This window comes from Myotis daubentonii, chromosome 6, assembly GCF_963259705.1.
Source record: "Myotis daubentonii chromosome 6, mMyoDau2.1, whole genome shotgun sequence".
Lineage (NCBI taxonomy): Eukaryota > Metazoa > Chordata > Mammalia > Chiroptera > Vespertilionidae > Myotis > Myotis daubentonii.
The window spans coordinates 7,256,728-7,271,686 of record NC_081845.1 but is presented as its reverse complement, the minus strand read 5'-3'; the positions used below and the strand labels follow the sequence as shown (position 1 = coordinate 7,271,686).

General features: G+C 45.1%; 1 protein-coding gene across 3 annotated transcripts in view; it reads right to left on the bottom strand.

The window, feature by feature from the left end:
• IPCEF1 (interaction protein for cytohesin exchange factors 1) overlaps window positions 1–12,401 on the bottom strand; it is a 150,683-nt gene extending 138,282 nt beyond the window's left edge. For 2 of the 3 annotated variants that reach the window (XM_059699999.1, XM_059700000.1), the window contains exon 1: window positions 12,133–12,401. In XM_059699999.1, the coding sequence (XP_059555982.1) occupies window positions 12,133–12,300 (168 nt within the window). In that variant the 5' untranslated portion in view covers window positions 12,301–12,401. Of the gene's footprint in view, window positions 1–2,663; window positions 2,827–12,132 lie in introns of those variants that run through there. The other variant, XM_059700001.1, reaches the window with a different exon arrangement.
• Window positions 12,402–14,959: the final 2,558 nt, after the last annotated feature.

Genomic DNA, 14,959 nt, shown 5'->3' with positions numbered 1-14,959 from the left:
CAGGATCGGCCCCTTGCCCAGGCCTGATGCCTCTGGCCTAGGCGTTCGGCCCGGGCAGCGGGGACCCGCAGCTGCAGTGGCCCCACGATCGTGGGCTTCGCTTTAGGCCCAGGCAAGGGACCCCTAGCTCCTGGGACTGCCAGCTTCGACCGTGCCCAGCTCCCATCGCTGGCTCCACCCCTACTTCCTGCTATCACTGGTCAGGGCGGAAAAGGCACCTGATTCTCTGATCATGGCTGGGGGGCAGGGCAAAGGCGGCCCCAGGGCCACCTTTGCCCTGCCCCCCAGCTCTTAGCTCCCCCCTGGGTTTCCGATCACTGTCAGTGGCAGGGGGCTTCTTCCTGCTTTCCCTTTGGCCTCCCTGCATTGTGCCTACATATGCAAATTAACCGCCATCTTGTTGGCAGTTAACTGCCATCTCAGTTGGCAGTTAATTTGCATATAGCCCTGATTAGCCAATGAAAAGGGTAGCTCGTACGCCAATTACCATTTTTCTCTTTTATTAGTGTTGATAAATGATTCTTTTCAAAAATAATGCTCATTTCAGGAAATATAGAAAATACCAAAAAGCACAAAGAAGACAAGATAAATTGGAGGTTAAATTTTTAAGTCTGACTGTGGTGATTTAAAAATTGAAGAAAATATATTGATAACGGCCATTTAATGAAGATCCATGAGATGGCAGGCACTATGCAATCAATCATATTTCTAATATTTCCAATCCCCTCTCAACAACACAAAAAGGTCAACTTATTATAATCACTACTTTATAGGTTCAAAGGTCATAGAGCTAGTCAATGGTAAATGCAGATTTTGAGTAGATGTGTTTAACCCAAAGCTTGTTTTCTCTTGACTATATCACACTGCCCTCATCATCATCACCTCTACTTCACCACCACTTCTTCCACCACCATCACCGTTTCTGTCATCACAATTCCAACACCACCTCCACCATTGCCTCTGCCACCATCTCCACCACCTCCATCACCTCCACTACCTTCACACCACCATCATCTCCACCACAACCACCTCACCACCAGCTCCATCATAACTACCTCCATTTCTATCATCACCACTTCCAACACAATCACCTCTGCCACCATCTCCACCACCTCCATCACCATCACCTTCACTATCACCTCCACCACCAGTTCCAACTCTGCACCACCACCTCCATCATCACCACTTCGACCACAACCTCCACCTCCACCTTCACCACCATATTCTCATCATCTTTTTTCATCTCTTCCCACTTTCATATTCTCCTCCTCTCCTGCTTCACTCTGATCTTCTCCAACCTGCGTTTCCTTAAGTTTTTAGGCCCCAGAGATGAAGCAAAGGCTACCCTACCACACTCATTTCATGCACAATCCCAATCATTCACTCATTCAACAAATACCAACTGAGAGCATACTCTGTGGCAGGCACTGCTCTGAGGGCTGAGAGTACAGTAATCCCAACGTGCAGGATCTTTTCCAACCTCACAAAACTTATTTTTTAGGATTTGCTCTCACACACCACTTGCTATATTAACCTGCTTGCAAACTGTCAGTCTGTGCTTGGGTTGCCAGCTCCCACTGCCTAGCCTCCACGATGGATGGAAAGCAGAAGTGAGCTGTTCAAGAAGGATACGCGAGTCAAAAAGAAAGTCTCAGGCAATAGTCATGAAGTAATTTCTTATCGCTCATTGCCACAGCGAGCCACCACAGGAAAGAGCTTCCTCTTTTCATACTCAGATGATGAGTATTTGCTTAATGCAGCTTGCCTGCAATCGTTTGTACATGAACCCTCTCCAGAAAAAACACTGATGTATAAAGGAAGAAAAAAAAAGGATCTTAAAAATACGTTAAAGAATGAGTACATCAACAAATGCACAAACTGAAGTCCTTTTCTTCGTCACTTGCATGATGTGAGCAAGAGGGGACCTGTGTTCTTTCCGTTTGTTTTCTATGTAAAATAAATAGCTGTAGAAGAATCAGACACTATGCATGATGGTACAGTGCCTAGGACAGTATTAGGAGTACTCAGAAACTAACAAAATCCACTACTACCGTAAAGGATGCATGCCTTCATGGGTTACAACTCTGACTCCCACCGTTAAATTTTTGTCGCATATATACAAGCAAAATAAACAAGCACTCCAGGTGCCCTGGGGAAACAAAAGCCAACATCACCTAAGTCTTATTTTCATAAGGAGATATTTGTCAAGACTGTGACTTTTATCTAAAAGTAAGACTCCCCTCCAGCTGCCAACATACAAAGGGGGGTTCTCCCCAAAGAGGACACTTTCTCAAAGGAGGGCGGCCACAGAGTGTCACCCCAGATGAACTCCTCGGGGCCCAAACAGATGCTGCATTGTTCTTTCTAAATCAAACCCAGGGTCTGCAGTCCAAGCAGCCGTCAACACAACATCCATTTAAGAACCAGAGGAAAGCAGAGCGAGCACACAACTCTCTCCTTCAGGCCTCTGAGAGATTGTAAGCACGCCCTTAGCCCTCGACCCCACAGCGGCGGGTTTATAAAGAGCTGCACAAACATCCCATCCCAGGAGTCACACTGTAGAACTCACTGCTCTGCAGAGTGCGAGGGTATCAACTGTCTTATCATCTGGAAATGCCAAGCAATGACTTCTCATATATCGGCCAAGAAGTGATTATACTTACATGCAATAGAAAGACAGTAAATCCAGGAGCTGGCTCTTTCTCCCTGAAGTCAGAAAACTCATAATCCTCTGAGGCAAAGGTTGAGGGTTCCACTCGAAGCAGCCACACCTCTAGAGGCTCCGAGTACACAGGACTGCCATTAGAAGCTGACCAGAGAGTAAAGCTCTTTCGAAAGAAGGGGAAGTGTCATCTCCACTTCCCCAATTGTATTGTTCTTCCTTCTTATTGTCACTGAACCTGACCTTGATTCCAAGATGCAGGACGTAATCCATGCAAAGCAGGCACATCCTATCTGTCTGACTGCCTTGGTCACTACACATGACCCAGTGTGTGTGCATTACCAGGACACGTGTATGGAGCGTTGCATGGTTTTGCTTTCATGTCTTGCAGGCAAAGGTGTTCATTCCCAGGCACGGAGGGTGAGGTCATTTGCAAAGCTGTTCTCGGTGTGTTTCATTGAAATGCCACCTTTTTATCATCAACCTCTTTTAAGCCTAGAATCTGGAAGGTGGCTGAAGCCATTTCATTAAAAAGAACAACTTTTCACCTAACGACAAGCATGAGAAAGTCTCAAAACAAGCCGAGGTAGACTTTTCTCAAGGAGTTTTGTCACATTCATCACTATCCCATTAGGATGAGAATTCCCAACACTGGCTTTTTCCTCTTGGTGCTCAATGAATCCGCTCTTTCCTAAGAGTGACCAGACAGGGCTTCCTTGCCTGTAGCCCCCACCAACCCCACACGGTAGAAAAGCAGATCCCTCCTTTGTAAAGTGAACTGCTTGGACCAGTTGCTGGTCTCCAACAATTGGGGGTAAAGAGAAAGGGTCACTCTGGGTAGAGAAGGAAATAGCTCAGTTGACTTTAGATCTTCCTAATTTGAAGATGTGCTGACAACAGCTGACAGAAACCAGTGTTACTTGGTTGGCAGTTTAACTGGCAATAGATGTAAGGGCAGCATTTTCAAAAGCAACGGGAAAATCTTTTGTAGGCCTTGTTTTGTGCCTCTGCTCTTCCAGAAGTTTTTAAATTTACAGATTAAACATAGCCTACCTCCCAACATACCCCATACCTCGCCATCCCCATGTCATATGACGAGTGTGCTAAAAATAAGCAATGCTGCTGGGGAGCAGAGAAAGAGGCTACATAACGAAGTTCCTGTTTGGTAAAAGCTTTCCTTTGGAGACTAGATAATAGTTTAAAAACGATTTCAGTCTCTGGTCTCTTACTACCTCTCATTTCCTTTAGATTCATTTCATGAGAAGATAAGAATTAAATTAAATCTGTGGATGAGTGAAAGGGTTAAAAGAAGGTGCTAGGCATTTTGATGAGGAATGAGATGAAAGTTCCCTCAGTGGCTTCTTGATTGGATCAACTTCTGTCTTTGGGAAGGGCTGCCTCCGCTTGTCTTCACATTGAGTCGTCCCGAAGTCCTAGATGGTATCAAAGGTATTCTGTGACATTAATCCATTAATCGCAGGGCCTTGTTTCTCATCAGGCTTTTAGATGCCATCTTCAAAGACATCCCCAGAGGGCATGTAATTTACAATGATGGGGCCAGGATTGGAGTCACTTAAATTCTCAAAGCATCATCACCTGATTTATAGAAGCAGAATAATCTTCATGGTGTCTGAACTTGCAGTTCAAGATGAACTGATCACAGATTCTTTTTTTTTTATCTTTTCCTATCATCTCGATGATAGGAAAAGTATAAAAACTATATAAACCCACAATAACAGGAGTAAAGTTGGAGAGAGAAAATTAGAGCTTGAGAGATATTGACAGGTTTCTGGAAGATGGATGACGGGGAGGAGTAAGAGATGAAGGACAGCAGAGAGCCACCGCCTTCCGTCAGGGAGAAAGACACCTTGGTGGAGAACCTGGTCCAGCCTCTCACAGCCATTTCGCTCCACGCAACCTTATGGGGGATTCTTCTCTAAATAAATGGAAACTGTCCAGAAAGTTCCACTGGAGAGCACTAGAAAATTTGGGAGTAGAAGGAGAGGTTGAAGGTGAGGAGTCTGGAGATATTGTATGGGCAAGCAGCCAAGAGGAAGCGTATTGTTTCCAAGGTCACCCAAGTAACTGACAGCACTAAACTGAAGATTTAATGATAATGGGAGGAGGATGGAGAGGAGGGAGTTCTCAGGGGAGCCACAGCCTCACCTCTTGTTCCTGGCGTCAACAGATAATGTCTGAAATTGACAAAGAAAGAAGAGCGTGAACACGGTGCATAGAAATGATAAGGATTCAAAACAGAAGAACTAAGTGGGAAGCTGTGAGCAGGTTGGGGTGCAGAGGGTGGCCCAGGAGAGCTGCTTTCCCTTAGCTCCCCTGCCTGGATCACCCAGCCCCCAGCTGTCCATCCTTCAAGGGTTAGCCCACCAGTCACTTCCTTGGAGAAGCATTCCCCATGGCAGAGGCTAAGCTACTCCCCCCTGTGCTCACAAAGTCTTCTGTTTTTACCTCTATACAAACCTGATCAAATTCTGTTGTAATTATAAGCATAGGCTTCTTGTGCCTTCTCAAGTCCCTGACCTTAGAAGGATCCCTACTTGGTTTAAGACTCTGATATTACGTTTTTGAAATGTTTAATCTGTGGAGGAATGCCCCATTTGCATTTTGAACTGGGCCCTGCATCTTAGGCAGCTGCCCTGTTTGTACATTTGGCTCCTAACTGGACTCTCTGCTCTTGGAAAACAGGGACCGGTCATTTTCTAAATTTGTCCCCTGATGAACTAGTACAAGGCCCTCAGGAAACGACCCTGTGCCTAACTGGTACTTACATATACGTTACTTGTGAGGGCTACAATTTTATGCTCTAAGATCCAGGAACATAATTCATCTCCAGGAAAGCTATGATCTGGGGCATGCCAGGAGCCCCTCAACACCATCCCTAAGACATCTCTGATTCTTTCTCCGACACCTGTCACGTCATCATTACAGTTTTATTCCTGTTTTTAAGATGTTTTATTCTCTTGCATTGTCATTTCTTCTAAGAGAGATAGACTTTAAGTTTCACTAGTGAACCTTAGCTCAGGTGAATTTGTCAGATCCCTTAAACTCAGATAGAACCAACCCTCTCAGAAGCAAGAGATTCATTTTACGTTCATATTCTGAACATGTAACACACAGCTGTGCTACGGATTTGGGACTATGTCGGCAAAACATGGATACAAATAATTCAAGTAGTTTCCTGAGCCCCAGCCAGTGCAAATCAGTGAAGGGAACATTTTAATGTTATACATGAAAATATATCAATACTCAAGATTTTCTCTTAAAAAATATATATTGTCTCCAACACATGTAACATCCATCATCTCTAATTTATGCCTGAAACTTTTTTCACCTGGTCCATATAAAACCCCTACCTGCTTCTCTACTATTCGATGTATTTATGGAATGTATTTCCTGAGTGGTGATGGGCAGGACACTGGGCTACAACCTGAGGGCTGTGTAGTTGGGATGGGAGGAGAGCTCCGAGACCCAAGGGACAAGGAGAACAGGAGGCAGCACAGGGTAGATGACGTGGGAATGACGCCAAACAGGGCTGTGAGAGGTCAGAGGTGGAAGGGATGAAGCTGGTTAGACCAGCTTCACAGAGGAGACAGCATAGGCTCTTGCCCTGACAGGAGAGATGAGGCAGGGGATGACATCCACACAATGAGAGATGGTTCACGAGATCAGCCAGTTGGTGATCAGCTTCTCCCTGAGCTTGTACCGCCCTCTAAGGGACATTTTGAAGATCCTGACTCTGACTTTCTACATTCCTGTTGGACCCTTGTGATTGCATTGGGCCCACCAGGATAATCCAAAATAATCTCCCTATTTCAAAATCCTGAACTTAATCACATCCGCCAAGCCCCTCTGCCATGTAAAATAACATAGTCATAGGTTCGAGGGATTCGACCATGGACATCTTTGGGGGGCCATTACTCAGCCTACCGACAATCTACTGGGGGAGACTTTCTTCTCACTTAATTATAATAGTGTGTAATACACACCTGCTTGTATATCCCATGAGTAGCTAGACCTCATCCAGAATGTGAACTATGATATGTCCTCCACATGCTTAGTTCAGTTAAGGACACCAGCTGAGTGAGCCAAAGTAGGGGGAGGGAGGACATTAGATTTTCCAGAACCTTCTCTACCCTCACAAGTAAGTCACTGAATTTTATCACTTTAACCCTACATCTAATATTCCTCAGACCCACGTCCTCCTTCCAACCCTGCCAGCTCCCTCCATCTTCAGAACTCATCCTCAGCAGAGTGGCGATACCTCTTTGACCAATCTCCTGACCTCAGAGTGGATCCTCCGAGATTCTAAGCGACCTGCACAGGGAGCCTCTAGTTTGCTGAAATATTTGTTGAAAAGAACCAGTAATGATAGATATTGAATTTGGAGGAGAGAAAAAAAAATGTTTAGACAACACATTCTAAAATCTGGCATCTCTGTCAGCTTTAGCTCAAGCGGTTACTTCGAATTCTGCTTGTTGCAGACACATAAAATCTGGCATCTGCTACCTCAGTCCTTGTTTGCCAGGCGTTATGTTGACTGGATTTCACCTGCTTCCACCACATGTGTCAGTTTTGTAAGAAAGCCCATTTCTCTGGTCAGTTAGTTCACATGTAATCCACACAAGTCATGTTCATGATATTAAATTGCCACAATTCAGAAGGTAAATCACAGGAGTTTGTCATTGACTTCTCAGTCTCGACTGAACTGATCTCTGCCCCCAAGTGGCGAATGCTGTCATTGGAGCAGCAAGCACATGACACAGCAGCCTCTTCCTTCATTCCTGCTGTTAGAGCAGTGGTTCTCAACCTTCCTAAGGCGCGACCCTTTAACACAGTTCCTCATGTTGTGGTGACCCCCAATTTCATTGTTACAAATGGAACATAATTAAAGCATAGTGATTAATCACAAAAACAATATGTAATTATATGTGTTTTCCGATGGTCTTAGGAGACCCCTGTGAAAGGGTTGTTCGACCCCCAAAGGGGTCGCGACCCACAGGTTGAGAACCAGTGGTAGAGCCTCGGATGCAGAGGGAAGGCCATGAAATGGGTCTCGAACCTTCCTTGGCCCAGGGAGGAGCTAAGGTGGAAAGCAGCACTTTGCAGGATTTTTAATAAAGCAGGGGAAAAATAGTTGTGAGCTTCACTATAGAAATTGCTATTTTTCCCCCTTCTACTTCCCATATTCAACTTTGCAGACCTTGTTTACTTGACATTAAAGGGAATATGACAATCTGGAAGGTGATTCCCAAGGTAACTCAAGCCTATGTCCTTAAGGATTAAAACTTATTTTTACAATTTAACCATATGTGATGGGCATGTACAGATGCAGTAGACGTTAGAACGAAAGGATGTGCATGTTTGTCTTGGTGCCGAGAGACTGGCTCACGCTGGATCCCCATGTAAATCCACCACGTCCAGGGCCGGGCCCAGCCTTGCAGGCACAGACGCTCCACTCTGCCCCTGCCTCGGAGTTCTTTTTCCCACAGAGATGCTGACTTACCCTAAGAAAGCCCTGGTGCTACGTATATATCAGTTTTACTATTGTTTTTCTTTCCCTATACATTTATCTGACAGAGCATTCGATGTTTTGACAAAAGTTTTCTAAGTTCACAGGATGGTAACTTTTCCCACTGATTAAGGTCACTTTACAAAGTGCCGGCTTACATGGTCACATATATGAACAAAGAGAGGACTGTCTACTCTATTTTCAATGGGAACGTGAATTCCAGTTGTCGACGTGAGACACATCCAAACCTGCAAAGAATTTTCATAAGATTTTATTTGAGCCGAAACTGATGACAGTCGCTGGGAAGCAAGATCTCAAATGCTCTCAGACTCATCTTTGTGCAGTTTCTTTTCTGCATTTGAAATTAAAGAGGGAAGGTGCAAGGTGGGGATGGATTACAGGATAGTTAACCAGATCCTGTGCTCTGATGAGGGTGGTTACACTTAGTCCAAAGGTGTGTACCCTAGAGGCACAGAAGCAATGGAGAGGGCTTGCTGAAGGCAAAGATAAACCTTTTACTAAAAAGGTTATATGCCTGGGGCATGACTACCCAACGCAATGTGCGCAGTTAGGAATTTATGATCAGATGCCCCTGTGAGGTAGAGCCCTTTTTCATCTACACTGGGTTTGGACCACTTTTTGCTCAAAGCCCTGATATGTGTGCTCTTAATGAGAATTCCCAAGGTGACACCACCTCACCTCCTGCCCGCCTTCCACTGCCATGTGTCCCTCGAAAAGAATAAAAATGAATGGTTCTAGCATCATCACCCTTTGGCATGCACAGCACATACATTCATACTGTTAAATGCAGATGAATGCCTCTTTATCAGGGATCATATAAGGGAAACTTTCAGTAACCACCCTATTGGGATTACCTGCAATTCAAAAATGATTTCTGGCCCTAGCTCGTTTGGCTCTGTGGATAGAGCATCGGCCCAGGGACTGAAGGGTCCTGGCTTTGATTCTGGTCAAGGACCCGTACCTTGGTTGCAGGCTCAAACCCCTGGTTGGGGTGTGTGTGGGAGGCAACTAATCAATGTGTCTCTCTCACATCGATGTTTCTCTCTGTCTATCCCCCTCCACTCTCTCTAAAAAAAATTAAATTTTTTTTAAAAATTTAAAAACCAACGGGAAAATATCCTCAGGTGAGGATTAACAAAAAAAAAACAAGCAATTTCTAAAACTCTGGGTGTTCCCTACAGCAAGTACCTTTCCCCACAACAAGCTGAATATGCTGAGAATGCAGCTGCTCTTTTCATGCCAGCTTTCAGCCTCAGAATAAATAATATGCAGAATGTCTTCCCTCAGTCTACTATCACATATTACGTTTTGAACATGTGCCACTTCTATGCCGAATAACTAGCTACACACTCAAAAGCCTTGCTCTCTCACAGCCCAGTCTACTCGGTCACTTCCCCCCTCCAAATGCTTCCCCACCCCCACGATCGGATTCCTAACTCAGAGACCTGTCTATCTCTATACCCTTAGTCTCTGCCACAGTGCCTATCAAATAGCACGTGCTCAGTAGGCTCTGTTTTGAATAACTGAATAAATGAGTGGATCCTCAGTCTCACCTCCAGCAACTCCTCCCCCAGCTGGACCATGGACCAGGCAGTCTCTCCTTGGCAGCTTGTACCTCTGTATCTTTATTCTGATCAACACTTGGTTACCTTACAAAAAGTAGGTTGAAATCATTACTCTTTTTTTGAAAAGAAAAAAAAAAATCCTCTACTGGATCCTTAATAAAGTTTTAATTCCTCAGTTAGCTTTCTTTGTTTATCATTCCTCATTCCACGGGGATTTATCACCGTCGGGCATGCTCTGAACAAGTTGATGGCCCTATTCTCAGCCTCATGGACCAGCTGACAGACACACACAGCTCATTAGGACACCATTCAGGGAGTGCAGTGACAGAGGTGTGCATGGTGTATTTTGATAGCAGAGGGGCGAGGCACCTAATCCATCTGGAGAATGAATGGAAAGAAAAGTTTTCCCTGAAAAGGCAATTGCTTGTACTGTCTCAAGGATGAGTAAGAATCCACCCAGCAAGGAAAACAGATTGCGTTGTCTTGTCTATTATTCCATTGTGCTTTAGATAAAACTGCTAAAAATAGATGCAAACTACATGTAAAAATGATACCAACACAATCCACCCTGCAACTTAAGAACTGGAATACTGCAATATCCTTGAAGCTGCCTGGGAGTTCCTTCCTGGTCCCATCTCCTCCCTTTCCCCCAAGCCCCTTCCGAAGAGGGTGTGTGCTTGCATTCGCTGAGAGTTAGGTGACTACTTAGGCCACTTTCACCTCCTTTGAGTCTAATGAGTGAGACTTTGTCTTGTATGGGCAAGACTTAGGCTCCACATCCCAGGGCTGACGGAAAATTTTGCCCTCAGAAACACTTTCCTACCTTTTTTTTATTTTTAAATCCTCACCCAGGATATGTTTTTATGGATTTTAGAGAGAGAGAGAGGAGAGCGAGAGAGAGAGAAACATTGATCAATTGCTTCCCGGATCAACCCTGCAACCTAAGTATGTGCCTGACTGAGAATCTACCCCACAATGTTTGGTGTATGGGACAATGCTCCAATGAATTGAACCACCCAGCCAGGGGCCTGTCCATTTTTGACTCACTGACGGAAGTTCCATACATTCTAAGATATCCAGCAATGCCTTATAAAGCATCTTCACTGTGATTAATGTGGGATTCCATTGTAGTGTAGCAGGAGGGCTCTTCATTGTACCTGGGAGCAGAAGTCTGTGGTTTCCTAATTCTTGCCTCTGGTCTTGCAAGAGCATCTCCCTTCCTTGCTATATTCTAAGGAAGGATTACAACAGATCCTATTTCAAGTGCTTCTACTCTATGACAGTTTCCAACAGTTGTAGTGGTTCCCTGAAATTCTGTTTTGAAGGAGTTGAGACTTTTTTTCTAAATTCTTCAGGAATGCACGCTCAATTTCTACCACAAGTGGGTATGTGATGAGTGACAGCCCACCAAGAAGTTAGCCTTGACAGCCTGAAACCCAACCTCTGCATTTTTTCAGATAAATGTATATTGCTTGGTATGTTCCTCTTCAAGGATTCGTTGCATCTACATTCAGAGCCCTAGCCATTAATAAAGTTGTAGGAATTTTCAAAACAAACATTTTCTTTTCCTACCCCATTTCTTATCTCATCCTTTATTCATTCACACTCTACTGTAACTCATGCGCTGCTTACAAATCAGCCTTCCCAAACTCGGGCTCCTTGAATTGCCTTGATTTCCTAAATCCTAGTAAAAATTATGTAGAAAAGAAACACTTTATTCTTTGAACTTGAGTCCCATCTCATATCCTATTCTGATCATTCTTAATGACTAATTCTTACTCCTAGTTAATAACCATCTCTTGGTATATTAGTAGCAGTCATGTAACAAATCCTCTAAAATTTAAAATAAACATTTATTTCCTTACCTTGTTTCTATTAGTAAGAAATTTGGGGAGAGATCCAAGATGGCGGTGGAATAGGAGGAAGTTACACTCACCTCCTCCCAGGACCACACTGGAATTAAAACTAAAATATAGAACAATCGACCTGAATAATTACCTGAAAACTAGCTGAACAGAAGTCTTAGAACAAAGGATTTACAGAAGCAGCCACATCAAGACTGCCAAGAAGGGCAGAGACACGAAAAGGACTGCTGGCTCCATACCCCCATGCAGCAACTGAGAATCTAAAGGGATATCTCAGCTGCAAAGGTTCCCCCTGAGTAGTGGGGGGGTCTCAACCCCATGCCAGGCTCCCCAGCCCAGAGCACCAGGTCAGGGAAGAGGTGCCCACATAGTATCTGGTTGTGAAAATCGGCAGGGACTCTGTCCGCCTGCCCTGGAGAGACAGACATCTGCTAGAAACCCAGGCACCATCTGAAAGAGTCAACACACAAAACCTTGTTCACGGGCACTCACCCTGGTCTTCGGTTGAGAGAGCGCGGAGTAGTCTAGAGTTCTGTGCGGAGAGACTGGGGTCGGTGACTCCGGGGAGAGAACTGAAGGGACAGCCACCAGCGTTCCTGTGCTGAGTCCCTCTCCCACACCGCCGATGCCATCTTTCTTGGGTTGATCGCTCCTCTCCATGTGGCATCAGCCTGGGGGAATGCAATAGCCCCACCCTCCCGACTCCCTATCGGCCTGCCCTGCAGCACTCAAGCCAGGAGGAGCAGTCAGCTGCCTGGGCCTGGAGTACCGAGGTATGGGCAGACTCAGGGAATGTCAGAGGCTGAGTGGTGTGGCTCTGGGAAGGAGACCATTCCTCCCACCCTCCCTGCGTCTGATTGGTGCCTCCTCATCATGGGAGATCCACTAGCCCCACCCTCCTGACTCCTAGCAGCTTGCAGTCTCCAGGCGATCTGGGCAGAATCCAGGACAAACTGTGTTGTGTGGTTGTATGACAGGGGCCATTTTTCACTTGCACACCAGACCAATAGAGTTATCCCTTTGCACGGCCAAATCTTGGTCAGTTTGGGCCTGATACACTCTGCTGCTCTCCCCCCAAGACTCCCTGGCACCTCATCAGCCCACCACAAAGGTCTGAGGGCACTCAGTGGGTGGCAGCTAGCCTTGGTGTACCCTGGGACTTTGGTTAAGTGACCCAGGCCCAGCACTGGCACTGAGTTTAAATCTGTATCCTTCTGGGAACACCACTTGCCCCTACCTGGCGACTCACGGAGAACCTACCTCACATACTCACATTCCTCTAGAGCTCTTTACGTGCCTGAGCCTAACAGGCAGCCAGCACACGGAGGCATGTGGGAGTAGACCTCAGGGTGCCTTGGGCCTTTCTCTGACCTTCCCCTGGGCTCGGTGCTGGGGGAAGCCCGCCTTGGTGCATAGCTTGGCCCTTCCCACACACACACCCAGGCTAGCAGAGGCAGCCACACACTGGGCATCACTTTGTAGCTCCAAATAGATTTCCCAGGGCTCACAAGTAGCATCTGAAATTGACCTGCACCAGACTCCCTCTGAAGAGGCTCCAGAACCAACACACCCAGTTAATACGCTCACAACATCAGGGCAGGATCCAGTCAGCATCACAAGCAGCACATCCAAAGGGAGCTCTCAGCAGGCACCAGACCCTGCTGAGGCAAATTCCACTTCATGTGCTCAGCACCTGCATAGCAGCTTGTGGTCAGGGTTGATCCTCACAGTTAACCAGCCTGAGGGCTGACTCCATGCACTGAAGGGCCAACAGCAATCAAGACCCAATAACAATAAGAGGGCTCATATAACTCACACAAGGGATATTTCCCGGAGTGCCCAGCTCAGGTAATCAAGGAGACTATGCCACTGGGTCCTACAGAAAATTTAATACTAAAGGCCATCCTACTAAGATTAGGAGACATAGCAGATCTAGCAAATACACAGAAACAAACACAGAGAGGCAGCCAAAAGGGAAGACAAAGAAATATGCCCCAAATGAAAGAAGACATCTCCAAAAAAGAAACTAAATGAAATGGAGGCAAGCAACCCACCAGAAACAGTCTCATAAATACAGAGAACAGACTTGGGGTTGCTAGAGAGGAGGGAGCTTTGGGGGCTGGGTATAAAAGATGAAGGAATTGAAAAGTACAGATTGATCGCTACAAAATATTCATAGGGATGTAAAGTACAGAGTAGGAAATATAGTCAATAGTATTATAATAATTCTCTATGGTGCCTGTCAGGTACTGGAAGTATCAGGGGAACACTTTGTAAAGTATATGATTATCTAACCATTATGTTTTATGCCTGAAACAAATACAAAATAATATTGAAAGTAAACTGTAATTGGAAAAAAAAAATTTAAGAAAAAGAAAAAAACACATTTGGAAAAACGAAGCAAGAAAAAGTAATTTACATAGGAAAATTAAATGTGAACACATTAATTATGTAAAGAACTCAACAAATAGTCAAATTACAAAGTGGATAAAATGATGGATATGCAAACCATGCATTATTAAATTCTTAAACTTAGAAGAAGAATACAATTCATGGAGTTCCTCCAAAATAAATAAATAAAATAAAATGGTGCCCCAGAAAAAAAAAAGGGGGGGTAGGTGGTCTGTTGGGTGGGTCGGGGTCTTCTGTCAGGATGTTGGCTGGGGCTGCAGTCATTAGTAGAGCATCCACTTCCATGCTGGCTCACTCCCATGGACAGCAAGTCAATGTTGAGTGCTGCAGGAAACCTCCATGTCTTGGCCCACGGACCTCTGCATAGGACTGCCTGAGTGTTCTCACACATGGCAGCTGTCTTCCCCCAGATTATGTGATCCAAGAGAGATCAAGCTGGAAGCCTCAATATCTTCTATGACCTACCTCAAAAGTCACATGCTGTCATTTCCACAATATCAGTAATGGTATCACAGGTCATGTCTATTCAGTGTGGAGGAAATCACACAGGGATGAACACTTGGTGACAGAGCATTGGAGGGCTTACTGTGGGCTGACTACAATGCTTAGTACATATTTTCCTTTGAAAGGGGGTAGGAAGCCAAAGATCCCCAAAATGTGATAGTTTTTAAACTATTCCAATGTGCTGAGCAAAGAGCACATTGTAAAGAGCAAAAGTAAGCATTTTCATCTCCTGGGCAAAAGAAAGTAATTTCACATTTTTGTAAGAAATCTCATGGCTTTGGGGTGTACCACTTTACATCTCTTTTGAGATTCCAAAGATGAAATTACGCTTCATGACTCAAGAGTGAGGAGCAGCAGAGTGGCCAAAACAATGGGGCCATGGCAGAAAGTTGTTACTTAGAAG